General features: G+C 38.3%; 1 protein-coding gene across 2 annotated transcripts in view; it reads right to left on the bottom strand.

Annotated features, from left to right (window-relative positions):
- The window catches only part of SPHKAP (SPHK1 interactor, AKAP domain containing), a 169,054-nt gene that overhangs the window by 117,801 nt on the left and 23,604 nt on the right, over positions 1–27,649 (bottom strand). For both annotated transcript variants that reach the window (XM_038574058.1, XM_038574059.1), the window contains exons 2-3: positions 27,450–27,528; positions 13,904–14,009 (exon numbers count right to left, since the gene is read on the bottom strand). In XM_038574058.1, the coding sequence (XP_038429986.1) occupies positions 13,904–14,009; positions 27,450–27,528 (185 nt within the window). The remainder of the gene's footprint in view (positions 1–13,903; positions 14,010–27,449; positions 27,529–27,649) is intronic.

Raw genomic sequence — 27,649 nt, forward strand, 5'->3', positions numbered from 1 at the left:
TTGACACTTGGAATATTAAGATGAACAAAAATGATCACTGTCCTTTTGGAAATTAAACTATAATAGGGGAGAAGAAGTGTTCATAGAACTCTGATAAAGAAGGCAGGTGCTTTGATCAATGGCAGTCCAGGGAGGGGTATCACCCAAGAGGAGTAGGTGCTTTTACCTGTGGCAAGGGTAGCGGGAGACTCTACACTTGACCACAGTTTTCAAGATACTTCCATGTGGTCAGAGGATCTTGGCGAGTTGTAGGAGGGAGGATACGTCTCTCTTTCTAAATAGTTTTTCCTCCTCTGATGCCCTAACTGGGAATATGCTCTCTGTCCTATCCTCAGGGTGATGCTCTATCCACCTCCTTGGGTCATTTTCCTCAGAAAACCTACTGACTTCTGGGGCATTAATTTCCACCTGGAGGGATGACTCAATGGTTGACAGCTTCAGCTTGGACCTTTCTCTAGAGCTTGGTTTTTCACTTTTCTGTTAGTTATTACTCTTAGGTATCCTGCTGTCACCATGAACTCTTGATTTCTAAGCCCAAGCTACCTCCTTCCCTAATTTCAGTCTCTAAAAGAAACTTGACTCCCTCCCTAACTCCCCTGTTTACAGTTGATGGCAGAACAATTCTCCTAGCTACCCTGGCTTGGAATGCCGGTGCCATCTGGAATACTGTTTTGTCTGTTTCTTGTCCTTATATTCTGCTCTCCGAAGTTTGGTTTTTTTTCTTTAATTCTCTCCACATGTGACTGCATACCATGGACTAGTTTAATCCCTGGGTGATACAAAAGTGAATAATATAGACTTGATCTCCGTATTTATGGAACTTAAAATATAGCACGGGAGCCAAATAGTAAATAAAGGAGCACTGAAAAACACATTGTGTTATAAATTGTAGTGGGTAGTGTGGAGCAATTCAACATGGCACATTTACAGAGCATAAAGGGAACAGGGATGATATTTGGGACGGGCATTTAGGTAAGGCTGGGGCCTGGACAGTTCATATTTTAATTGTCTGCCTCTTCTATCTCCCTCACTCTCTCATTCTTTGCTTCCCAAATCCACCTAGCTCAATGAAACCAAAAGATAAATGTGCAATATTTCAAGACAAACCTGGCTACAAATTCCAATTTTTCCATTAATTAACTGTGCAACCTAAGGCAAGTCATTTAACCTCTTTGAGATTCGGTTTTCCCATCTACAAGATAAGGTCAACATTGCCACTTACAATGAGGGATTTTTAGTAGACATTAGAAATAATAAATTTACACAGCATCTGATTTTTAAGTATTCACAGAAAGGTTAATAGCTGTAAATTACTGATGTTATGTAATTCTATTCCATGACCTTCAGAGTAGTCGATTAATTGAGCCAGTATATACCAGTGTTTTACCAGCTAGTCCTATCAGCCACTAGGTTAGGCCCTGGAAAATAGGAAAGAAGGGCAATATTTCTATCAGTGAGCCCAACATTTTATGGCCTCACATTCAAGACAGATGCTAATTCAGCTCCCACCTGTTAATCATTTCACAGACATTTATTAAGCTTCAATGTTTAAAATATTGCACTAGGCCCAACGTAACTGTTGTCCAAGCTTTGTGTCCAATTATTTCCCTGCACGTACACTCTGCTACAGTCCACCAGTTTACTAAAGAGAAATATTTATGATGCATGTTGTTTTCCTGATATCTTTTCATCTGCCCCCTGAACTTTTCCCATCAATGTTCTTCCCTAACCATCATGAACTAATTGAATCACGGCTCCCCTCCCCCCTAGCAAGTGTGTCTCTCTCCTGGTGAAATCTCTATAATGAAAACAATATTTCTACCTCAGAATTTTAGAATGTGCATGCGTGTCTTTTCCTTCCTATTATGATATAATGTATGAGTATCTTATTTAATTTATCTTTCACACTTATCTCTTGACATATAGTTGGTACGAAGCAACTGATTGTTGTTTGGCACCAAAACTTTTTGTATTTGGTGTGATGTAGATTTGTAATTTTCTTTTCCAGTGATTGTGCTTCATAAAGAAAACTTGTGAGGGATATATTGAATATGAAGAAAATTTAAGAGTTAAATCTAGGGCACATGATGATATTTTACATTTCTGCAAGACTTTTATTTCTCTCAAGGATTTTATGCAAAGGTAACAAAGAATCTTAAGTTAGAGCAAGATCTGCATTTTTATAGTGCTCTGCTATCAAAACATTATCAAATTTCATTTTCTGATGATTGTAAGTGTAAAGATGTAAAGCAGCCCCAAAGCTTTTAGGAGAGGAAAATTTCACACACAGAATGCTGTATTTGCTTAATGTATGCATTGTGATTAATGATGGAACACTGCTTAAAATTAACTGAATAATGTCATCAGAACAAAAGGACTCATTTTTCTTCAAAAGCAGAGATTTACCTGCCCCTCCAAACAACTAGACTCAGAGAAGTGAAGTATGCTGGGATTTTTAGACATTGATGCTTTCAGCTGTCTTCAGGCTGGACAGGGCCTGGGGTGGCCATTCCAGGGTGAGCACCCCTGGTCATCTGCTTACTTAAGAGTTTTAAACAAATATTATTTTTAAAAAGAGTCATAATATGAAAAAAGTTTGGAAACACTGTCCAAAAAATCATTCTTTCAAGGTGACACACAATTTTCATGAAAGAAAGAAAAAGCAAGAGCTATAAAATAAAGGGAGCAAGGGAAGCTCACTGGAAGAGCCATGGGCATCATTCAGAGAAGAATCTCCAGGCCCCCACTGGTGTTCTAGACTTTCTAAGAAACTTAATTCAATGTCTCTTACACAAGAAGACCATAATGTGAGCAGGTCAGTCAGATTTGCATATTAAGTAGGAGAGATGATAAACATCTGATTAGGATGAAGGCAGCTACTCATAGATGCTGTCACCTATGTGCTCCATGGTGTCATTAATGGCATCTCTACTGCAAGCAACTCTTCATAGAGATATCATGATCCTATAAAATTTACCTTTTTTGTGTAACGTTCTATGAATTAAAAAACTACACATAATTCTGTAACCACCATTCTAGTCAAGATGTAGAACAACTGTTCAGCATCACCCACCGCCCCCCCCCCCAAAAAAAAAGAAAGAAATTCCCTCCTGATACTTTTAGTCAAATGCCTCCTAAGTCTTAGCCCCTGGAAACCATGGCTTTGATTTCTATGTCCAAAATGTTCCCTTTTCTAGAATGTCATATGTGGAATCATTTAGCATGTAACCTTTTGTGACCTGTTTCTTTCACTTGGCATAATGTGTTTGACGTTCATGTACATTGTTGTGTGTTTAGCCCTTTTTCTTCTTTTATTGTCAAGTTGTGTTCCACTATATAGATGTATACTGATTTAAAAAAAAAACATTTATCAGATGAAGAACGTTTGGATTGTTTCTAGTTTTGGGTAAATATGAATAAAGCTGCTATAAACATACCCCTACAGGTTTTTGTTAGAAATTAAGATTTTGCTTTGCTTGGGTAAGTACCTAAGAATGCGGGTAATAGGTGGTATAGGAAACTTTATAAGTCAGTCCAAGACAAATACCATATGATTTCACTCGTGCGTGGAATTTATGTTAATTAAATGTCAAGATAACAGGGCACCTGGGTGGCTCAGTGGTTGAGTGTCTGCCTTTGGCTCAGGTGGTGATCCTAGGGAGCCTGCTTTTCCCTCTGCCAATGTCTCTGTCTCACTTTGTGTGTCTTTCATGAATAAGTAAATAAAATCTTAAAAAATGTTAAGGTAACATTTTTCTTTTATTTATTTATTTTTCTAAAGATTTATTTATTTATTTATTTATTTATTTATTTATTTATTTATTTATGTATGTATTCATGAGAGACAGAGAGAGAGAGAAAGAGAGACAAAGACACAGGCAGAGGGAGAAGCAGGCTCCATGCAGGGAGCCCGACATGGGACTCAATCCCCGGACTCCAGGATCATGCCATGGGCTGAAAGCAGGTGCTAAACTGCCGAGCCACCCAGGGATCCCCAACATTTTCCTTTTAATAATGATTCTAGTGGCTGTCTGCCTGAGTTCTTGTCTATTTAGTGTCCTTTGACAAAAAAAGGAGAAACTGCAATCCAAAGCATGTTTGATTATTCATTGGACACATTTTGTAATATGATTATCTGTTTGGTTGGACATGAAGCATTCTTGCCTCTTACTATTGACATATGCTCCAATTTGGAAATCTTGTAATTGATTATGTGAAAGGATATTCCAAAGTGAAGTGAGCATTGTTCAGAGTGTCATTTCAAAACAGGATAGGGAAGGCACTGAGTAAGTAGGGCCAATGTACATCTCCTGTTTCAATTCTGGGAACATCATGAACAATTGTGACTGGACCACCTCTTGAAATACATCCTTCTACTTTGGACCAAAGTAATGAAACACCTAGTGGCTACATGGCCAATCCTGTATTAGTCGGTTGGCTTAACTCTGTAAACACTAATCATAATTCCTTCAAAATAAGTTATGTAATTTGGTGAGTTTTGCCTTTATATATCTGTACTCCCCACGTACAATTCAGCAACTAAAGTTGAGCACACTTTCAACTTTAGTCCACTTTCCATCTAAGACCCCAAATAAATCTTTTGGTTGCCTGACAGCCTCTTCTTCTTGGTCAACAATTATTTTTAAAGTATTGGAAAATAAGGGAGTTTTTAAGGCCCTGGAACAAAACAGTTCTCCATTACTGAGAAGGAGAGTACCTAGAAAGCACCAGATCAGAGGCTTAGTTGGTGGAGATTTGAAAAGAAAATGGCAAGCGCAGGGTCTGTACCTCATTCTCTGTCTTTACCGTGTCTGGGGTGGGAAGGAATACCCCCCAGATAAGAAAGAAGGCAACATTGTCATACCTCATCATAAGCCTATTGATGACCAGCCTTCAGATAAGCTGTATTTTTACACCAGGAGAGTCCTTATCTATGGAATGCTTTTAGCAATCGGTACCTGTCTCACTAAACTTGCCTCTGATAAATAAACACGGAACATACTGATTCATGGAGCATCCGTCTCTGACAAATGTCATGGGCCTCTGACAAATGAATGCACCTACCTGAGTATAAAATGGAGATTTTTCATTAGCAAAAGGCATCTCTTCTTTGAAACTAATAACCCCGTGTATGTAATTTAGAGACTCAGTAATGACTTGGGCCAGAGCGTATCCTAATGTGGCAAGAAATGAACTAGACTCAACTTCAGTGATGGTTTCTGTTGTTATCTCTCTGATTTTCTTGGGCCACACAATTATTTGTTTCCTGGAAACAACATTGTATTTCAGTGGAGTCACAGAATGGTATAAGAGTACAGAGGACAATTCAGAAATATCAAGCCATACTTGTTTACTTCTATCATATCACACAGATGTCAGCTGGCTGAAGAATGCTTTGAAAGTTGATCAGAGCTTTTTTTTTTTTTTTTTTTTTTTGCATGAAAGTGATAACCGAGTTTGAGTTTCAAGCATAAAATGCAAGAGTTACAGAAACAGATATGCTCAGGAAATGCAAATATAGTATAATTTATGAATGGTCAGCAATGTTTTAAACAGAATAAAATTAGACATATAAATAGAGGACAGCTGATTGCTACTTAATTGCTATTTAGAAGCAGTATAATGCTGTGATGTTGATATGATCAGGAAGGGGAATGTGATTTTTAATGTTAGGAGAAGGAAAATACAAGAAGAACACACATGTCGAAAAATATATGATATGCATCAAGGCTTACCATTGATTCTGGATTATTTTGTAGGTTTCCAAGTGTAGGTAATGCAAAATGTACCAGTGGTCAAAGGGACAGAGGATTTAGTGGCCATCGTATTATTTGAGGTTTGATGCATGCCTTTGGCAATTATAAAAAAGTGGCAATTCTCATTTCTTGACTCTTGTTTGGAAGAAGCTACTGGATACATTTACCTTTTAAGATGTAAGCAGATGTACACATAACTTGCTAAGGGAGACACCTGCTTGTTGGAATGCACTGTCTACTCCAGATTCCAAAGTCCAGAGGGCTGCTTATTTGGGAGGTGGAAAGGAAAGTGAGCAAGCCTTAAGGTATGAGCCCTCGTATGAATCTTTCAAGGTGGATCTAATCCCCAAAACACAGAGATGAGCCTCCTAAAAGTGAGTACACATATGAGGGGGCTCATTCTCAGGGATTCATGAGCCAAAGGGCCCCCTCCAAGGTTTGTTCAAATTTATCCGAGCCCTATCCTTCCTTCCTGCTCTGACATTGGCAGAAGTGATGACTGGGCATTTCAATCAGAAGGCAAACCTGGCATGATACAGGAAAAGTGGAAGCTCTTAGGGCTGGTAGGAAATGCACCGTCTCCTCCAGATTCCAAAGTCCAGAGGGCTGCTTATTTGGGAGGTGGAAAGGAAAGCAAGCAAGTCTTAAGGTAAGTGGTAGGGAGCAGGGGTGTCAGGTCGTTTTTAAAACACTCAAAAATAGGGCAGCCCAGGTGGCTCAGTGGTTTAGCGCCACTTTCAGCCCAGGGCCTGATCCTGGGAGACCTGGGATGGAGTCCCAGACTGGGCTCCCTGTTTGGAGCCTGCTTCTCCCTCTGCAGCACCCCCGCTCTGTCTCGCATGAATAAATAAGTAAAATCTATAAATAAATAAATAAATAAATAAATAAATAAATAATAAAAATTTAAAAAACACTCAAAAATAGAAAGGAGAAGAATTTTTACTGCCATATTAGATATTTTTTTAAATGTTAGACCCATCCCATTTGTATAGAGATATTTAATACATAATATAAAGGTTTGGGGAAATTGCAAGAATTCAGACAAAAAGATCACTTGCCTAGTTCCCATCATGCAGTATCACCCTCAACTCCACAAAATGTTCTAAGCTATTTTGGGTTTTCAGAGTCCTACTTTTTCGTTAAAAAAAAAAAGAAGAAGAAGAAGAAGAAGGAAAAGAAAAGGCACTGCAAGATCCTTCCAGGAGTTCTTCACACATAGCAAAAAGGATGCTCACAGAACGGAACTGCAGAGAGGCAGACAGGTGGTGTGGAGTCCCAAATAGAAGTCTTCAAACATACTGGTTTTGGAATAAGAGGCTAAATCACATTCGAACTGCAATACAAGCCATAATTGATAGTTTTAAACAAAGTCTCCCACATAGGATTACTGAATTGGCATTTTCCAAAGAATGAACTCACCACGTAGTACATGAAGCCCCACCTCTTTATCTCAGTGTGGATCAGGCTGCTTGAATGCCAAGAGGTGCACAGGATTCTGACCCGTCTTTGCTGAAGGCAGAGGGAATCAGTCCCACCAACACCCTTGTTATCTGCATTCTGGTCTCAGGGCAACTATGCACCCGCCCCCCCCCCCCCCCAGATGTCAATATGATCAGCAGATTAATAAGTTTCCTTAAGTGGTCAGGGAATTGACCCCCAGAGGGAATTTCGTGGCTGGCTCTGTAGATGCAACTGGCTGAATCTGAATGGATGGACTTCTTTTGCTACTTGATCTCCTTTCTCCTCTTCCCAGTGACCTTAATGGTATCACCTCTCATGGATGTTCTGGCTCAAATAGACAGAGTTCCTGGTTTAACTCTCAGTGCCAGGGAGTCTTGATCTTGACTTCCACATGTGTGTGTCTCTCCTCCCACTGCCTGGATGCAGGTTCCGTCTCTCCTCTCCCTGCTCCCCTGTCCACATCAAGTGTGCCCCTCTTGGCATCCCAGATTCCAGTCTCCCTTTGCTTTAAGGAATTCTTTGGAACTATTAAATTAGCTTTCTTCAAATACTACTTTTAGTAAGACAATTCTCCATTTTCTTTAAAATCTCCCTATTCCAGGGCACCCGGGTAGCTTCAGTGGTTGAGCGTCTGCCTGGCTCAGGTCGTGATCCCCGGCGTCCTGAGATTGAGTCCCACATCAGGCTCCCCCTGGGGAGCCTGCTTCTCCCCCTGCCTTTGTCTCTGCCTCTTTCTCTGTGTGTCTCATGAATGACTAGCTAAAATCTTTTAAAAAATAAAATAAAATAAAATCTCCTTATTTCTTCAATGCTTCTGATTAGTCCTGCATAATGGCAATCAAACAGGACATCTAGCCATTTGACAAAATTTAGATTGGCCATTCTGTTATAAGGAGCTAGGTCTGAAGACCACAGCCAGGTTGCTTCATCAGAAGAGAGTGTTTATAAAGCTGTGAGTGCTGTATATTCCAGGGGGAAAGCCTAGCATTTTCCTTCTATAGAAAGGTGAATATACCCAATTATGCTTATTTTGTTTTAATTTTACTTATATATTTACATGTTTTAAAGTCCTTCCTTCCTGTAAGGAATCAGCTTCTATAAACACAGACTATGACAGCTATTTCCTATCACATGCTTCCTAGAAGTACTAATAGGGTGTTTGGCCCAGAACAATACAATTCTGACTAATAAAAACATCTTTAGAGATATAGATCAGATTCTGAAAAAGCCTCCCAATTTATATGTCTGTGCCTGCACACATTAATTGAATTGCTTTTGTTAATTACATGCAATTCAAAATGATATGAGCTTAGATGAAAGGGTATTTTACAGAATAATATGAAGCATCCAGGGACATCCATTCTGCCAATTCTTCAGAGGTTTCTATGCCACTGTTGACAACAAATTTAACTCGTTTAAAGGAGGCTAGTCATGGCAAAGAATGCTCTGAAGCTTCAAAGAGATGATCAGATATCATATTAAGATCAAACTCTATCTCCGGGAAACTGAAGTCTGTGCAGTCACTGTCTTTGATAAATCCAGATTTAATGCAGATTTAATTAACATGACATAAAAAGAGAAGGATATTTGGGGTGTTGATTTTTTCCCCCACGATTCTTTCATCATACAAATCCTATTCAGAGTCTTGATTCTACTCTACCCCAGAGAACAGATCTTCAGGCCCATGAAGTGAAGCAAGGCCTGGAAACATCCAGCTACTGTGGATATGTGACACAGAGTATAATGCTTCCAGAGCAGAAAAAATCTAACAGAGATTCAACATAATGAGAGGACAGTGCATGCTACCTCAGATTAGTTTTTTAAAATCTATTTAAATAAATTTTTCCCGGTGTAAAGATTGCTTATTTGGAATCAACTAATATTTATTGAGCATCAGCTGTGTGAGCTAAGAACTTAGATAAAGCAGGGTGCCTGGGTGGCTCAGTCAGGTAAGCATTGGACTCTTGGTTTTGGCTCAGGTTATGATGTCATGGCATGGGTCAAGATATCGAGTCCTGCATTGGGCTCTGTATCCAGTGGGAGTCTGCTTGAAGGGTCTCCCTCTCCCTCTCCCTCTGTACCTCCCCTACAATTACACACACACTCTTTCAAATAAATAAATAAATAAATAAATAAATAAATAAATAAATAAATAATATTAAAAAAATAAAGAACTTATACTAACCTTTTTGCATATAAACATCACACCAACCCTAAGATATCTGAGTCAGAGATGTTATGTCACTGGCCCAAGATCACACAGTAAAAGAGAAACCTGGAATCCAACTCAGATCTTTGGATTCCAAGTCCAGCTTTGCTACATGGCATCCTACTGCCTCCTAGAGTTAACAAATGTTGATGCATTTTGAAGAGAATATAAAGGCTTTTCAGTTAGTGTCTAACAGATATAAAATGATAACATTTATAATCATTTAGCTCATTGGATGGAAAATTCCTATAATTCAGTTTAATAATGGTGGTTGCATTTGTCTTATAAGAAGAACTGGTTCTAGGAGAAGTGGGAACATTAGATAAGATCTATGTGAGATAAGATTCAAGAGGTACCACGGAGGGCTCTAGTATTATTCACTCTCCATCAGCTACTCTTTCTGTTCCATTTTTTCCCTTTAATATTTTGAAATTCCATCATTTTAAATGCATGACTTTGAAGTATCACATTGTACATATTAAAATTTCCCTGAGTTCAGAGCTCAGTAAATTATGGTGACATAGAGGCTATTTCATATTATGACTTGGATGAATTGATAACTGTCTGCTTGGAGCTTCCAGATGAGTAGAATTCTGAACTCAAGTCCAGGTTCATTAGGCTCAATTATCAGCATCAGTTAGGGGAGGGGACGATAGAACTAGTTCAGTGGCAGTAGTAGTTAAGTTACAATAATATTAACGTACACAATCACTAATACCTCAGTGAGAATTTATCTGATAACTTTCCTAGCATTTAGAAGAAGGGGATAAGGAAAGATAAAGGATCATTCTGAAGCTTGAGCTGGTTCTACAATCATATAAATTACTGTGCATACTGGGATATGTTTGAGAGCAAAGGGAGGTCTATTAACAAAATGAGAAGATAATATATGTAAACCACGACTGGGTGGTATGGCCATCTTAGCTCTGGGGAAGGGCAGTTCCTTAAGGAGTTCCTCCTTCAAATTTAGTCCACTCAAATCTTTTTTCCTGATGCTATGGCTTTTTCACAGCTGAGGCTCCTAGAGACTATATTTCCCCAACAGCAAAGAGGAACTGAAGCAATTGCATGTAGATAGGATTTCTGAAACCCTTAGAGATTCGATGTGACACACATGAGAGAAATTCAGTCAATCTACAATTTTTCAGAGGCTGATTATCTTCTAGACCCTTGTTTTATTTCTTCCACCAGTTAATTTAGCAATATGTCAGTTCTGATAAGAAGCTTTGATGGGGAAGAAGATGAGACTATTACATAAAATCAGTTTGGGGAATTACCAACAGATTTCAATTATCCATGGTACCCTCACTGAAGTTTGATTGACTGTGAGCCATAGTGATTCAGCTGGGCAGCCTTGATGTTTCTAAGGTAGAGTTGTCCTTGTCTTTTTGTCTCTAAGGTAGAGTTGTCCTTGTCTTTTTTGTCTCTTTGAATACACATTATATGTGCATTTATAGATTCTCACTTGCCCAGGTCCATTATCTGTGATTAACAAGATTTTGTTTTCAAATTGATCAATAATCACTTAAGTCAGTTTGCAATAATATATAATGATAAAATGAAGGCATGAAATCATTCAGTATTCAGTATCTTTTTAATGAGGGCCCATGTTCTAAGTATAAAAAAGAAAACAATAGTGAGCTACTCTTTTGAAGAAAAGGAAAACAATTAGAGCTCACTTGGAATATAACTTCTGGCTATATGGCTACTAAACTGTCTTTAAATGCAATTATTATGTAAGTTTAAGAGAATATTTAAAAGGAAAAGAATGGGGCAGCCCAGGTGGCTCAGCAGTTTAGCGCTGCCTTCATTTCAGCCCAGGGCGTGATCCTGGAGACCCAGGATCGAGTCCCACGTCGGGCTCCCTGCATCGAGCCTGCTTCTCCCTCTGCCTGTGTCTCTGACCACCACCCCTCTCTGTGTCTCTCATGAATAAATAAATAAAATCTTAAAAAAAAAAAAAGGAAAAGAATGCCTTCTGAAAATTAGAAAAATACTCCAGGACACAAAGGTGTTAAATTCTGCTGTGTTAATTTGTAGCAGGCCTTCCTAAATTTGGTTGGATAATCTCTTAACTCATTCAAATCTTTTTTTCACCATATGAAATTGCCTATAATTAATAATTTTTAATCTGTAGAAAAGGACATTATATATGGTTCAACCTACTAATAGCTTTAGAAATGGTTGGAGTATGAGTACGATTATGTTTAAAATTTTAAATTAATATATATTCACACAGATATAATATATTTATACCTATAATAAATGATTGAGTTTGAGTCTTAATTTTTTGAGTAGACATGAGCACCAAAGACTCTATTCAGTAACTTCCAGACACAATTTTTAAGAAATGAAAATGATGACTTCTTTTCCCAGAAAAAAAAAAAATGTAGCTGGGATAAGAGATCATAAAGTACTAACTCTCTCAGCATGGCAATGCATATATTGAATTATTTTCTGGCACCATGTACTTATTGAAAAATTATTCTGTAGAATAATGTTACTCGTAGATAATCTTTATTTCAAATGCTTATAGTATGCCAGGCACCTTTTTAAACATTTCATGTCTATTAACTCACTGATCTTCACCTATCACCTTTTTTCAGATGAGCAAATTGAGGCATGAAGAGGTAAGATAATTTGCTGGAGATAACACAACTAGTAATGATTGAACTGGATGTCAAATTCCGGCAGTCTGGTTTCAATCCTTAACTTAAGTACCATGTGGACTCTAATCAATAGAAATAGAGTTATTTAAAAATTAGAATAAATGAAAAATCATTTAGCTTTGTGAAATGTGTAGCATCTAGTGAAGACTATAATTTGGAATTTCAAAGTTGAATAGAACATACTGCAAGACCTGAGATCTGCAGCTTTACCTCTCTTATACGTAACTCAAAATTATTTTGAATTATAGAACCTCAGTTTTCTGCATTAAAAACAGACCTTCATATCACTGACTCTTCTATAAGAATTGTAGAGGAGGAGAAAGAATAATAGATCATATAACACAGGATAATTAGAGACTTTAACTGATTAGACTGGTTTATTTATTTATTTATTTATTTATAGATTTTATTTGTTTATTCATGAGACACACACAGAGAGAGAGAGAGAGAGAGGCAGAGACACAGGCAGAAGGAGAAGCAGGCTCCACGCAAGGAGCCTGACATGGGACTCAATTCCGGGTCTCCAGGATCAGGCCCTGGGCTGAAGGCAGTGCTAAACTGCTGAGCCACCCTGGCTGCCCCAACCGGTTTATTTTTATGTTTGATTTTGAATGTATGAATGCAAATACTTTTGTAAAATTATGCCTTTTTTTAAAAAAGATTTTATTTCTTTATTTGAGAGAATGCATGAGCAGGGGGAGAGGCAGAGGGAGAGGGAGAAGCAGGCTCTCCATTGAGCAGGGATCCCAACTCAGGGCTTGATCCTGGGACTCCAGGATCATGACCTGAGCCAAAAGCAGACACTCAACCAACTGAGCCACCCAGGCACCCTATAAAATTATGTTTAATGCTACTTTTCTATAATCAATATATGTTCTCTAACACAGGTATGTGTCATTTTCATTAGTACTTGAAAATGATATAAATATCACACAAGCAGAAAATAAATGAGGCTGCTTAATTGGGTGTAGTAATTACTACTGGGTGTAGTAATCAATCAATAAATACATATAGGCGTACATAAAAAACACTATGTATACATAAATTATATATACACATACTAAAAATATATTTAGTAATAGAATTCATCTTGATTTACACCTATAAGTAATTTTTATAATTTAACTTTTTTTCAAACAATTAATGAAATAATCCAGTGTGATATTTTCTAAGATTGGATGAGAGAAAACACATTCTCTTCTGGAATTCTGCAGCAAATAGTGACAAAGGCTTTAGGTGGGAAATCAGACATTTTGTTTTAAGTTTCTGGGCCTTAAGTTGATGGGTTTGAAAAATGAAGTAGATGAATTTATGCTGTTCAAATGACACCTTTCAGCAAGTGTGTTAAAGCAAAATTTGTTTATTAGCTCTAATGTCTACATTCTAGGAAATGCAGTTCTGCTTCTCATAATAAATTAAGCCAAGCGCACCTTCCTTTTTAAGAAAATATCAGAAGGAAAACAGCCATGAATGTTTCTTAGATACAGAAGAAAGGAGATCCGAGAAGCTATTACCCACGGCCAAGTTTGCAAAGAGGCAGTGGAAGAAGTGGAAGCGCTGATGGAAAAGCACTTCAGGCTTATCATTTTCAAGTCATACCGATCTGAACTGCTTGAGTTTTCTGATCATTTTCATGAATTACATTTTTAGTGGCATCAGAGGTTAACCAGGCAAGCAAACCGTGGGCCATTCCGTTGTTCGTTTTTGCTGTTTTGTTTTTTCTGCTTTAGAACAGGTACTTAGAAACTCAAATGACACTAGTGTTCAAGTTCAATCAGGGAAAAGAGAGTAGTGGTAGGCAAGGTTACCTTCTTACACGCTGTGATGGAGCTACCCAGGCTGCCTCTCAAGCTGCCGCTGGCGCTGCCCTGCTGTGGCGCTGAAACCTCGTACATCAGTGGTGACTCCAAATTGCTGCTTGTCCCCAAAATACAAAAGAAAACACATTCCAGTGAGTCATCTCCATGGAACAGAAGTAACATGTTGTGGCTTATCAAAACCCTCTTTTCTGATGGTACGGAACTATGCAAATCCTGATGACATGTCTTTGTTGGCTTCACTCATGCAATTGGTGAAGTCATTATGAACTATTCTCTTGGGAACAGGAAACTGCAAGCCAGTGACTTCTCACGGTGCTTACATGGACACAGTGCATCTGCCTGACTTCCAGCTCTGCCAGTTTTTCTTAAGCAAGCAGTTTTAAAACCCAAATAACGCTTTACCCAAATAATGCTTTTAGAATGCCACATTAATTCTGCTCAGAATTAAAAATGTAAAATACTCATCTTATTTCTTAAAACAAGTGAAAAAACATACTTTTAATCAGGAGAAAGGACAGTGACGGGGAAGAACAGAACATAGACTTCAGAAAAGGTGTCATCTCTTTCTGTCTCTGTACCTGGAAGCATTACCTTAACTTCTCTGTCTCCAAAATTCTAGACTTAACTCCCTTCCAAGCCTTACGTCTAATTGAAATCATTATCACTCTTGCTTTTCATGATATAACTGGGAGATTTTGAATTCAACCTAACTGAAATATAAAAAGCCCTCTGGATCTTATTGATTCCTAAATATTTCTCTTCTGAAAACAAGAAAACTTCAGAATTTTTTAAAAAAATGTATGGGGGCAGCCTGGGTAGCTCAGTGGTTTAGCACCACCTTAAGCCCATGGTGTGATCCTGGAGACCCAGGATCGAGTCCCATGTCAGGCTCCCTGCATGGAGCCTGCTTCTCCCTCTTCCTGTGTCTCTGCCTCTCTCTGTCTCTCTCCATGTCTCTCATGAATAAATAAAATCTTTTTAAAAAAATGTATGGGTATCTAAAGTCTATGTATTTTATTTTTGTTGTTCTTGATCACATAGAATATGTACAACTCCTCAAAATACATGTTTTTGGAATGTGATCTTGTAATTCTTTATGTAATTATCAAGCCAACACTTAAACAAAATCTCTTCAAAGAAACAGCAAATAGAAGGTCAGTTAATGCTTTTTTAACTAATATATAACTCCATGTTTTAAGTTCTAAATTAGTCAACTTCAATTATATTGCAATTAAATGGAAATACATAAATGTAGTCTGTTAGCATTTCCATTATTAATTACTATGAATGGCTTTTTTTTAATGACGGCTAATGGTGTATGTAACAGATCACAGATTCAGGTAAAAATTACACAGAATAATTCAAGTAAAATCTGTTTTGTTTTAAATATTCATGTATTATTTTCTGAGTAATTGACACATTGAGGACTAGAATGAGCTTAACTTAAATGAAAGGAGAGCAGTCATGTTATCTTTGTTTAACTGGGAAAAGATAGAGGAATGAAGAAGGAAAGGAGGTTTGGCTCCAGATCCCTCACTATTCTGCTGCCTAGTTAATTTATAAATGAATGTTGGCAGTAAAGTCTGTGGTCCTTTCTGGCTCTAGAAATTACTCATATAGTATCATGGAAAGCACGAGGTTTCAGCCCTATTTTTATAGGTATCTCACAATGTGGGGCCTGCAACTTTTTAGCTACCACTTAAATGTAACTGTACCTTACACTCAATTGCAGATGCCCCTCTGAATGCTTTCCTGGCCATAGGAGAATTGGGTTTTTACCCAAATATCAAATATTTATCGTTGTTAGGTTCCAAACCATAAACCAAGCTAACTTGGATCTGCAATAACTTGGCTCATGAGTCAAGGAAATTGTATTTTCCAGGGTTAGGACCGCTCTCACTTTTCTTTACAGGATTGGCAACCTTAGGAGTGAGAAGGAAGCAGGTTGAGAAGTAAGATTGAGACATAGCTGATATAAAACAGTGTAGAAAAGGGGCTTCGATAATCTCTGATTGCTCTAAAGGGGAATTACATCTGTTTGGGGAGAGTTAGGTACAAAGTAAGAGTTAATAGGAACACAGAAAAAAGTAAAAGAACACCTATGGAAATTCCTCATTTCCCCATAAAGCACACTGTATATGACTGCAAATAGACAAGGTGCTACAGTAATTTTTAATGCATAAAAAAAGTTTAAGAACTGCTAAGTTGGTTTAGTGGAAGGAAGAAATGACAAGTCTACCCACATATACTTTGGTATGAAAGCCCATCGGCCTTTAAGATGATTTTGAGATCCCAGTTGGAGATAAAGGTGAAGAAGGATTTTTTTTTATAAATTTATTTTTTATTGGTGTTCAATTTGCCAACATATAGAATAACACCCAATGCTCATCCCGTCAAGTGCCCACCTCAGTGCCCGTCACCCAGTCACCCCCATCCCCCGCCCACCTCCCCTTCCACCACCCCTAGTTCATTTCCCAGAGTTAGGAGTCTTTCATGCTCTGTCTCCCTTTCTGATATTTCCCACTCATTTTTTCTCCTTTCCCCTTTATTCCCTTTCACTATTATTTATATTCCCCAAATGAATGAGACCATATAATGTCTGTCCTTCTCCCATTGACTTATTTCACTCAGCATAATACCCTCCAGTTCCATCCACGTCGAAGCAAATGGTGGGTATTTGTCGTTTCTAATGGCTGAGGAATATTCCATTGTATACATAGACCACATCTTCTTTATCCATTCATCTTTCTATGGACACCGAGGCTCCTTCCACAGTTTGGCTTTTGTGGACATTGTTGCTATAAACATTGGGGTGCAGGTGTCCGACGTTTCACTGCATCTGTATCTCTGGGGTAAATCGCCAGAAGTGCAATTGCTGGGTCATAGGGCAGATCTATTTTTAACTCTTTGAGGAACCTCCACACAGTTTTCCAGAGTGGCTGCACCAGTTCACATTCCCACCAACAGTGCAGGAGGGTTCCCCTTTCTCCACATCCTCTCCAACATTTGTGGTTTCCTGCTTTGTTAATTTTCCCCATTCTCACTGGTGTGAGGTGGTGTCTCATTGTGGTTTTGATGGTGAAGAAGGATTTTGAAATGGACTACTACTCAGCCATCAAAAGAATAAAATCTTGCCATTTGCAGCAGTGTGAATAGAGCTGGAATGTATTATGCTAAGCAAAATAAGTCAGCCAGAGAAAGACAAATGATTTCACTCATATGTGGAATTTCAGAAACAAAACAGATGAACATGTGGGAAGGAGGAAAACAAAAAGAGAGAGGGAAGCAAACCATAAAAGACTCTTAAAAATAGAGAATAAATTGAGGGTTGATGGAGGGGAAGTAGTCAGGGGAGGGGCTACATGGGTGATGGGAATTAAGGAGGGCACTTGTTAGGTTGGGCACTGTGTGTTATATGCAAGTGATGAATCACTAAATTCTACTCCTGAAACCAGTATTAAACTGTATATTAACTAACTAGAATTTAAATAAAAATTTGAAAGAAAAATTTGGAAAAAAAAAGTGTTGCTTGCCTGTAAGGTTCACTCCATTTGTCCTAATGCTAAGTCTATATAGCACTAATACAGAAATTGATCTTAAATATATATGTGAATATATATGTGTGTATGTATATATGTATTTACTTATTATGAGGATTAAACAATATATTAGACTCACATTACTAGGAGTAAAATCAGTGCATTACCTGACAAGGGAGATGCAGTTCTAGTGCACCAATATTCAAAGCAAAAGCCACTTCTAGTCCCCAGAAACACATTATAAATCAATTTGATGATGCTTAATGTACAAACCTATATGTAGAGAGGCTTCTCTTTTAAAACTTGTGACCTGGGTGTGAATTCCCTGTAAGTGACTTTAACCTAGCCCAATCTGTTCCCATGCCTTTGGGATGGAGATGGAATTTTTAGAGTATCTGCAAAGATGCTGTCCCTGGTCTCTGGAGAAGCAGAACATTGGCTCTTACAGGATGAGGCAGAGACAGTTACATGAGACTCATGCGTTTATTAAAATGAGTTCAAATTGACATTAAAAGAACTGCTGTCAAGATACAGTACAGCCTTTAAGTTGTTCCTAATGGGGAAGGCTGTAAGTTCTTCCCTGGGACGTTTTCTTTGATTGTGACAAATGTTGACAATATTTCTTAAGCACATCCTTTCAGGCTGGTTTCATGCTGAAACTGCTAAATGTGTTTCAATGAGGAGGTAGAGCGAGAGATCAAGAGAAACGAACAGAAGGAAAAGAAGGTACAAAAGCAGAATTTGAAGTAGTGACTTTAAAAATATTATGGGAAGAAAAGTAGGCTCCCTTGCAGAAAATGTAGTATGTGAATGACGTGCTGAGTTGCCACCACAGTGCCATCATTAAGGATTCACACAGTGTGAATAAGTAGGTCACCATCAGTAGTGACAATGGCTTCGGGAATATTCAGTGACTTCTCTGGAGAGAGAAGTGTCCAGTTACTGGAAGTCAAGTTGTCTGTATGTTGCTACTCAAAGTTTGGTCTGTGAACCAGCAGCATTGATATTGCTTAGGAGCTTGTTAGATGTCCCAGAATTCAAGTCTCTCCCTAGAGCTACTGAATCAGAATCTGCATTTTAACATCCAACTTGAGGGATTCACATGCCCATTAAAATTTGAGAAGCATTTCTCTGACATGTTAAATTAAGTACTTATTCCCATTTGCCCTTGAATCCTTGCACATGGTGTTTCTTCTTTTAAGAACACCCATTCCAGTCCCCTTCCTTCCTTCTGAATAATATCTACTCTACCTCTTGGGTCTCCATTTATAAATCACTTCTTGCACCTTCCTTCCCCCCCAAGGAGGCCACGTCTCATCTCCCATGTATTTCCAATGCCTCATGCACACACAAACACACTCACACTCTCACCACTCCCCAATTCCCAATCTTACCCTAGCGCAAGAAGTGGGACAGACACTCTTCCTGTGTGTTTCAACAGCACCCTGTATCATGTCCTATTACCGCACTTGGCAAATGGCAAATAATTTTGTAATATTTGTCTATCTTCCCTTTGAGCTTGTAAATACTGAAAAAACAGGGACCTGTTAGGATGTAGAACCAGGCAGTGGTAGATGCTGAATTAGTACTTATTAATGTTTGTTCTTGTCTTTTTGAGCATCCTGGTTGACATCAAAAAATTATGCACAAAAGAGTGTTTGAAATCAATGCTAAATTTTCTGCAGTGGTGACAGATGGTGGGATCAGCTGCATCTGAGGAGATCATTTAAAGAATTTCCCAGGATAGCTCTAATGAAATGGGATCCTGCTGCTATTGTTGCTTAAATGTCAAGTAAACAAAGTGTAAAGTTAAACTTAGCAGATTCTAAAAGGTAAAATTCATTCTTATCTCCTGCCCACTTATTGAATGTTTTCAGTAAAATGGAGTAATTACCATTCCTAGGATTATCTCTATCCTATTAAGGATATTTACTCTTGAGCTTTATACTAAATCCTTGCATCTCAACACTGGAGAAAAAAATAAAAACTTACATCTATCAGAGGAGATCTTTAAGAAGGAATTGAGATGGTCTCATTAAGTTCAATTTAATGACATACCACAACTGAGAGTTTAGAGGAAGTTAAAAAACAACTTCACGTGGTTCAAAACGGAACCGCACTCAAGTGAATGTCCTTATTTTACTCTCAGCCCAAAGGGCTAACATGTTATGTGAAGCTCAGAGGTTTAGGTCAGTCTTTCAAAAACTGATGTGTTTTTAAAAATCGCATGGTGTGTTCGTTTCTCTTGTCTTCATCTATTGACAAAGGCTCTCTCTTTAACCAATCTTTAGTTAGCCTCCAAGCATTCTTTCAACCAGATCTTGACCTTGAACTGCAGCCCTACCCTTGGTCCTCGAGCCCAGTTTCTAGCAAAGAATCCTGCTAAGTCCATTTAGTGGGAATCCCTCCACCATTGACATCTATCCTCATCCCTCACCCTTGATAGCTATGCTGGTTGGCCTTAGCAAGAACACTGTTAGGCCATTTTAGCAAGGATCCCCTGTCTTCAGTCATGTCCACTTAGTATACTGACCAGGCCCTCACTCTGCCTACTGGCTATAAATCCCCATTTGTTCCTGTTGTATTTGGAGTTGAGCTCAGTTCTATACTGATTTCTTTCTCCCCTACTGCAGTAGCTCAAATAAAATCACATTTTCAGCAAGTGTTTGGTGCAAAAGGTTTTGTTTATAATGTGTACTCTTCTGCTCCTTCTCTGCTTTTATCTCTTAAGTATGAAGTTCCTTTTTTTCTTTTTCTTCTTTCTTTCTTTCTTTCTTTCTTTCTTTCTTTCTTTCTTTCTCTTTCTTTCTTCTTTCTTTTTCTTTTCTTTTCTTTTCTTTTCTTTTCTTTTGTTTCTATACTCATGTTTTTCTTTTCTCGGTTGGAGACATAAGAGCATGATTTTCTTATCAAGCCATTCATACAAATGAAATATGTCACAGTTCATTAGTCACTGAAAGACCTAATGGCACTCATTAATTCTGTAAGACTTCAGTATGCTAATCAGAGGAAACAACTATCCAAATTTTGAAAATATTTAGAAACACTGTTAAGTGTCCTGTTTCAATATTTAAAGACAACTGAGTAACTATAGAATGGTGAATTCCAGACTTTCCCATCTTCTGGACCAGTAAAATAATAATAAAAACAGAAATAAGATTATAAATGGCCATTCTTTTATTTTCCCAATAAAAACATTTAAAACTAACTCCTACCTCTGCTTTCACCATAATTCTTCAAAGAAAGAACATTTTAACAATGTAACAAAAAACTGCGATAGATTATCTAAGAATGGAGATTACTTCTTTTTGGAATAAGATCATTGACACACTTCACTATCATTTGTGTCCTCAGATCAGTGAAACTTGTTGCACACCTAAGTCTGGGTACTATCAAAAGACAATAAATAGAATATAAACAAGTCATTCATTATTAATCATAAATCAAGTAGCTTATTCTTAGCAGAAATAGTGGCTTCAAATTAGCTATACTCTGATTTAATCCCATAATTTAAAAAAACATGGGATGCCTGGGTGGCTCATGGTTGAGCATCTGCCTTTGGTTCAGGGCATGATCCCGGAATCCTAGGATCAAATCCCACATCGGGCTCCCTGAATGGAGCCTGCTTCTCCCTCCACCTATGTTTCTGCCTATCTCTGTGTCTCTCGTGAATAAATTAAAAAAAAAATCTTTAAAAAAAAAAACCCAAAAACATAAACAGGGGTGACCAGGTGACTCAGTCAGTTAAGCATCTGCCTTTGGCTCAAGTCATGATCCCAGAATTCCAGGATCAAGCCCCATTGAACCCCCTGCTCAGCCAGAAGTATGCTTCTCACCCCTGCTCATTCTCAATCTCTCTCTCTCTCTCTCCCTCTCACCTGCAGGCACACCTGTGCATGCACTCTCTCTCTCTTTCTCAAATAAATAAATCAAATCTTTAAAAAAAATAAACAAAAAAGACATATGATTATAGCATAGCTAATTCATTAGGGATACAATTCGTAAACACCAATGGCTAGCGATTTCTCTATTTTCAGTACTAGTTGGGAAGAAATCTTTTTTTTTTTAAGATTTTTTTATTGTATTTATTCATAGAGACACACAGAGAGAGGCAGAGACACAGGCAGAGGGAGAAGCAGGCTCCATGCAGGGAGCCTGACGTGGGACGCGATCCCAGGTCTCCCGATCACGCCCTGGGCTGCAGGCGGCACTAAACCGCTGTGCCACCAGGGCTGCCTTGAAATCTTTTATCCTGAGAAATTATATTGAAAATAACTCAAAAGCGACTTCATTCAGGCAACTCTTGAATCTATCAGATATATCCAGTGAAACATAAACCTCATCATATATGGATACTGTGCAAAATAAGCAAATTACAGTGGAAAAGATAATCAGATAGTGAACTTATTTATATAGGAAAAGGCATATACTGTTCAATATAGTGCTACTGGTAATAAATATGTGTAACAGAAAATAAATATACTGAAGTTTCCTGTGTGCCAAATGCTGTGCTTTGCAAATCCATATATTGTCTCTAAGAGGTGATAGCAAATAATGTCTTCATGATTTTAAATCACTACTATGAGGTTTTTAGCTTGGGACCTTAAAAAGCTTAAAAAGCTGCTTCGCAATCTCAAGCTCCACCAAAACCCCAAGAACTCATTTTAAAACTGTATCTTCTTGTTCAGAAAAGAGAATCAAATAAAATAGCATGATAGCTTAGAATCTTTTTTTTTTCTCTTTTGTTAATGAGGGCTATAGGGAAATTTTGCAAGACAAATATCCTGCAAATGGTGTTTGCAAAGACTATTTTAATGTGACGGAAAAAGTACATATCGCTGTTGCTAAGTTAGTGTTTCATGAATATGTATTTGTACGCAAAGACTATTAGATGCTTCCTGTTGAAGTATTTATCCCTAAGTGCTTTGTCTAAAAAAAAGTTTTAAATTTTATTTGCTTCCATGGTCAAAACATTTTATATATGTCACTGGATTCTGCTGCATCTAGACTTTTCAGATACATTCAGAATATATGCTACAGTAACCATCCCAGGTCTCAAGTATTTCTGTTCTTCCACCAAACCAGCTGGCCAAGTGCTATTATAAAATCTTCCCTATTTTGCTTTTAAAAACAATTACTATCGTTTCATGCACAATGGGTGCTTAGAGCTCTAAGAAATATTTTACATAGTCTTTTAATTATACCCCTTTTATAGATGAGAAATCAAGGATTAGAGGTTAATATAATAGAATCCAGTTATTTACTTGTAAATAACTGATCTGAGATTTCACTGGCTTCTCTTAGCAGTATATCATGTTCTTTCCTTCTGTGACCTCTCATATTCTATCTAATCCTTTGCTTCTATGACCATGACATCCAAATGAGTCTTCACGCAGCCAAAGCCCAGTGCCTTGGCATTTGAGAAACCCAGATTCCAGCTGCCACTCTACCACTTACTAGCTAGATGGAATTGGCAGGATGCCTAGATGGCTCAGTTGGTTGAGTGTCTGATTTTTTATTTCGGTTCTGATCATGATCTCAGGGTTGTGACATTGAGCCCTGCATCAGGCTCTGCACTGGGTGGAAACCCTGCTTAAGATTCTCTCTGCCCCTCCTACATCTCCCCCCTCCTTCTCTAAAAAAAGGAAACAAGAATAGGACATGTTACTGAAACCTCTCTAAGCCTTGGTTTCCTCATTCATAAAATGCAGATTACAAGAGAAGCTTTGTCACCAGTATATTTTTTGTAATGATTTATTTATTTATTTGAGAGAGGGAGAGAGAGTGTGTGTCTGTGCACAGCAGGCAGGGGCACAGGGAGAGGGAAAGAGAGTCTGAAGCAGACTCCAGGGGATCCCTGGGTGGCTCAGCGGTTTAGCGCCTGCCTTCGGCCCAGGGTGTGATCCTGGGGTCCCGGGATCAGGTCCTGCATTGGGCTCCCTGCGAGGGGGCCTGCTTCTCCCTCTGCCTGTGTCTCTGCCTCTCTCTCTCTCTCTCTCTGTCTGTCTCTCATGAATAAATAAATAAAATATTAACAAAAATAAATAAAGCAGACTCCACTCTGAGCAGGGAGCCCAATGCAAGGCTCAATCTCACAATCCTGAGATTAGGACCTGAGCTAAAACCAAGAGTTGGAGGCTTAACTAACCGTGCCACCCAGACACCCCTCAATACACTTTTTTATATTAAATTAAATACATCTGCAGGCCTTTTGTATAAATGCATAAATACTCCTTATAGTGACATTTCTCTTTTCTATTCTCAGACTTGGGTTTGAAAATATATACAGTAATGATTTTCATACTTATGTTGACTTTTAACTATTATCACAAGATTATAAAATGAAGAATAATTAAGGCTTTTTCAAATCAAAAAAAAAAAAAACACAGAATTCAATCAAGTAGTCTAAAACTGTACAAAGATGTGACCCGTGCAGGCAGTTTTATATCTACCAACATGGGAAAACATCCAGAAAATTGAAACAAAGCTGAAAAGCTCAGAGAAGACTAGTCTAATACTGGTGAAAATCTGAATTGAAAACATTTCTAGAGAAAAGTAGCTGTATTGCTAAAGTGTTACTTTAGATGAAAAAAAAATATTACCTTAATAAATTCATTAAGAGCAATTTTTCTAGCATTTTATATTTTCCCCTCTGTATTTCTGTTTGCCCTCTTAATTTGTTTGGGAAACCCTTTCTTCTGAAGATACTGGGAGTTAGGTTTCAATGGAGTGAGCCCTGCTTAAGTTATCACAAACATCATCACATCACGAAACTGAATTAAACAACTATTACTAGAGGGATGGGATCCTGACTCGAACCATGTATGCTGGTCATTTATATTTAAAGTCAGTTATATTAAGGAGTGTCTGGGTGGCACAGCCAGTTGAGTGTCCAACTCTGGGTTTCTGCTCAGTTCGTGATCTCAGAAATGAGATGGATCCTGACACCTTGTAGAGCTCTGCACTGAGTGCAGAGTCACTTGAGATTCTCTCTCCCTCTTCATGTCCCTCTCAATGCTTTGTCTCTCTCAAATAAAGAACAAATCTTAAGAAAAAGTCAGTGTATGAAAATGGAATAATGAAGTAAAGGGGCTTAATATAGTAAAGATAAGAAAATATATAACTGTATATGGAGAACAGGTATGTGTCATTCTGATGTGTCTAGTGATTGTTGAGTCAAGTGTAGGTTTTAAGGAATCTCTTGACAAATGAGTGATTGAATTTTGACTAATTTTCCTTAAATTAGGAAAATTGATATATTATTCTGTTGATTAAAACAATGTGTGATATAAGGGCATCTGGGTGGCTCCGTTAGTTGAACACCTGCCTTCAACTCAGGTCATGGTCTCAGAGTCCTGAGATCAGGCCCCACATTAAACTCCCTGCTTAGTGGGGAGTCTGCTTCTCCCTCCCTCTGCCCTCACCCCCGCCACTTTCTCTTTTTCAAATAAATAAAATCTTTTAAAAAAATAGCAATGTGTGATATAATGCATATTGCTTCTGAGAATATATAAACTCAAATGACTGCTAAGGAAAACAATCTGGGTATGTTTTTCATGATTTCTACCCTTGCATACCTGCACACCCATAAAGAATGCCCTTTATAGAAATCTATTCTAGAGCAAAGATAGCAAGATAAAGTGTTTACTTAGATATTCAACTCAATGTTATTAATTTAAAAAGCCGAAAATAAGTAGTATCTTCATCAATAGATACCCTGATGGGTTTAGTATGCAGACATTAAGATAATGTCTCTTCTCCCTCCCAAGAAAAATGGTGCAGGAAAATGTTGCTCCATTAAATGAACACAGTTGAACACAAAATGTTATTCTGGGTCATTTCTGTGCTTAAACTTTGCAGTAGCTTTGCCTTTCACTTCCAGGAAAGCTGTAAGTCATTGCCATGGGCTGTGAGACCCTAATGCCTAAACTCCCTGTCACCTCTGGGACCTCCTGTCTTCTATGCTTTCCCTCTCTCTCCACTTGCACTGCTGTCTTGATGTCTTCCCTAGCCCGGAATGCTCTTTTCTTGGAGAGATGCACTCTTAACTTTATTATCTCCTTCAGGTAGGCCTTTCTTGAAGGCCTCTTCTGGATACGACTTCCCCTGACCATTGTGTTTACAATTGCCACCCAGAGCTATCTCTGGCTTCCCAATCTCTCTATCCTGCTCTGTTTTTCTCAGGATCAGTTATCATCTAACAAAAAAACAGAATGTATTTATTTACTGTTTATTATTTGTTATGTGTCTCTCCTCCCTGCCACCCCACCCCCAGCCATAGGCAATGAACTCCACTAATACGGGGATCTGGGTTGGTTTTTCATGTCAAAATACCTGTGGAAATCACAATTCAAGGAAGAGATCTTTGCCTATCAGTGTTAATATGTATCAATTTCCATTTTAAGGCAAATTTGTATTTTATATCAAATGAAGAGGGGTTTTACAGTCTGGCTCAGGATCAATTAAAATGGCTAGAGTTTCTTTCCAAATTTGTTATCTAGTTCTTGAGGCAAAAAAGACCATCTAATTCACTATGGAACCTCACAGAAAGCTTAGCACAACACCTGACAATTGGTCAGTGCTCAGTAAATATGGTAGGGTCAATAAATGGCACCACTTAAAAATATTAGCAGTTTTTCTTTGTCAGATAAAGGTAAGACAGTCTCTAAGTTTTCACTACATGCTTTTGTCTGTGATAGTCTACATTCCTGAAATACAAATGTTAGCGAAACTATCAGATAGCTAGAAATAATCCATATAAACCATAAGGCAAATGTCGTGGTTTTTGTTAGGATGAAACTCATGTAAATTATAATAGCGATATTTTAAACCACAACAATAAATGAAAAGATGAGACAACGTCCACACATTAAATACACCAGATGAGAAGACTAGCAGTTAATATAAATATGCCAAAACTAAGAAATTTCTTATGTCATGTGATATAGTGAAAATATGACTATATGGTGGAAGTCAGAAGACCTGAATTTGGGTCCCAAATGTCACTTTTACTACTTTGACCTTAGAATAGTTATTTAACCTCCCTGAGCCTCAGTTTCTTCATCTGTCAAATGGAACCAGTACTATTTAGTTTTCATGATTTGCTGCTATTGAAGGGAGAAAATCTCAGCCAATATTAACAGGTATACTTGATTGACATTCACTCTACCCAGTAGTTATGACAGGACCTTTAGCTTTGTCACTTCATAGCCTCACAGCATCAGGATGAGGGAGGTGCTGTTATGTTAGCCTATTATATTCATAAAACTGAGACTCAGAAATTTAGAATTTGCTCAGAGTTACACAGCTAATTAAGAGGCACAATTTGAGATCCAAACCCAGGTGAGCCAGATCCCTGGTCTGTGCTCTCCCAGGTGCCCTGCTGTCTTCACATAGTACCACTTGCTCTTGTCACATGCTAACTTTCTTAAGAACTATTTTGTTTAGGATGCTCACATTTTATGGGGACCTTTGGCCCCAGAGAAGAGGACTGCAGACAAGGGGTGAGGATCAAAAGAGGGGATGTTTCTGACTGCTGCACCAGGTTGGATGGTTAGTCCCATTGAGAGAAAGAGGGGAGCTTCAGCCAAACGCACTGCCAGCCCCAGGCCTCCATGAAAGTGGAATAGACAAACAATGTCCTCTTGTGATTTCAGGAATGAGGCCCCTGCCTAATTAAAAATTTCTACCACCCACTGAATCTTGATGCTGGAGTCCCAACAAATGCCTTAGAGTAATTTAAATGAAAAGAGGTAGCAGGACTCCAAAAGGATGGGGAATAGAAAGGGTAAAATTTGATGGTAAGAAAGAGGTAATATGCACAGCAGCTTGGAGCTTGGCAGAAATAGTGTCATAAACCAGAAAGCCTGGAAAGTCAGGGTCAAAATCTGAGAGTTGGGAACCCAGGGGAACCTATGGGGTGCTGGAATGAAAGAAGAGGCCCTGGTTATGACTTGGCTGCATACATCCCCTGGACCCCACACCCCACAACCAACCTGGATTCCTGGGAGTGTCTCCTGGTGGACAAGGCAGCAGAGAGGTTGGTAGGTGACTTTGGTTCAACTACCCACATGGCTGATGGAGAGGACCACACCCACAATAAAGGAGTTACAAACACCAGCAGATTTGGAGAGGAGGCAGGAGAGGAACAAGGTGAGGGGAAAAAAACAGAGGTTTTAGTGTCATTCAAGAAAAA

Source organism: Canis lupus, chromosome 25 (genome assembly GCF_011100685.1).
Source record: "Canis lupus familiaris isolate Mischka breed German Shepherd chromosome 25, alternate assembly UU_Cfam_GSD_1.0, whole genome shotgun sequence".
Taxonomy (NCBI): domain Eukaryota; kingdom Metazoa; phylum Chordata; class Mammalia; order Carnivora; family Canidae; genus Canis; species Canis lupus.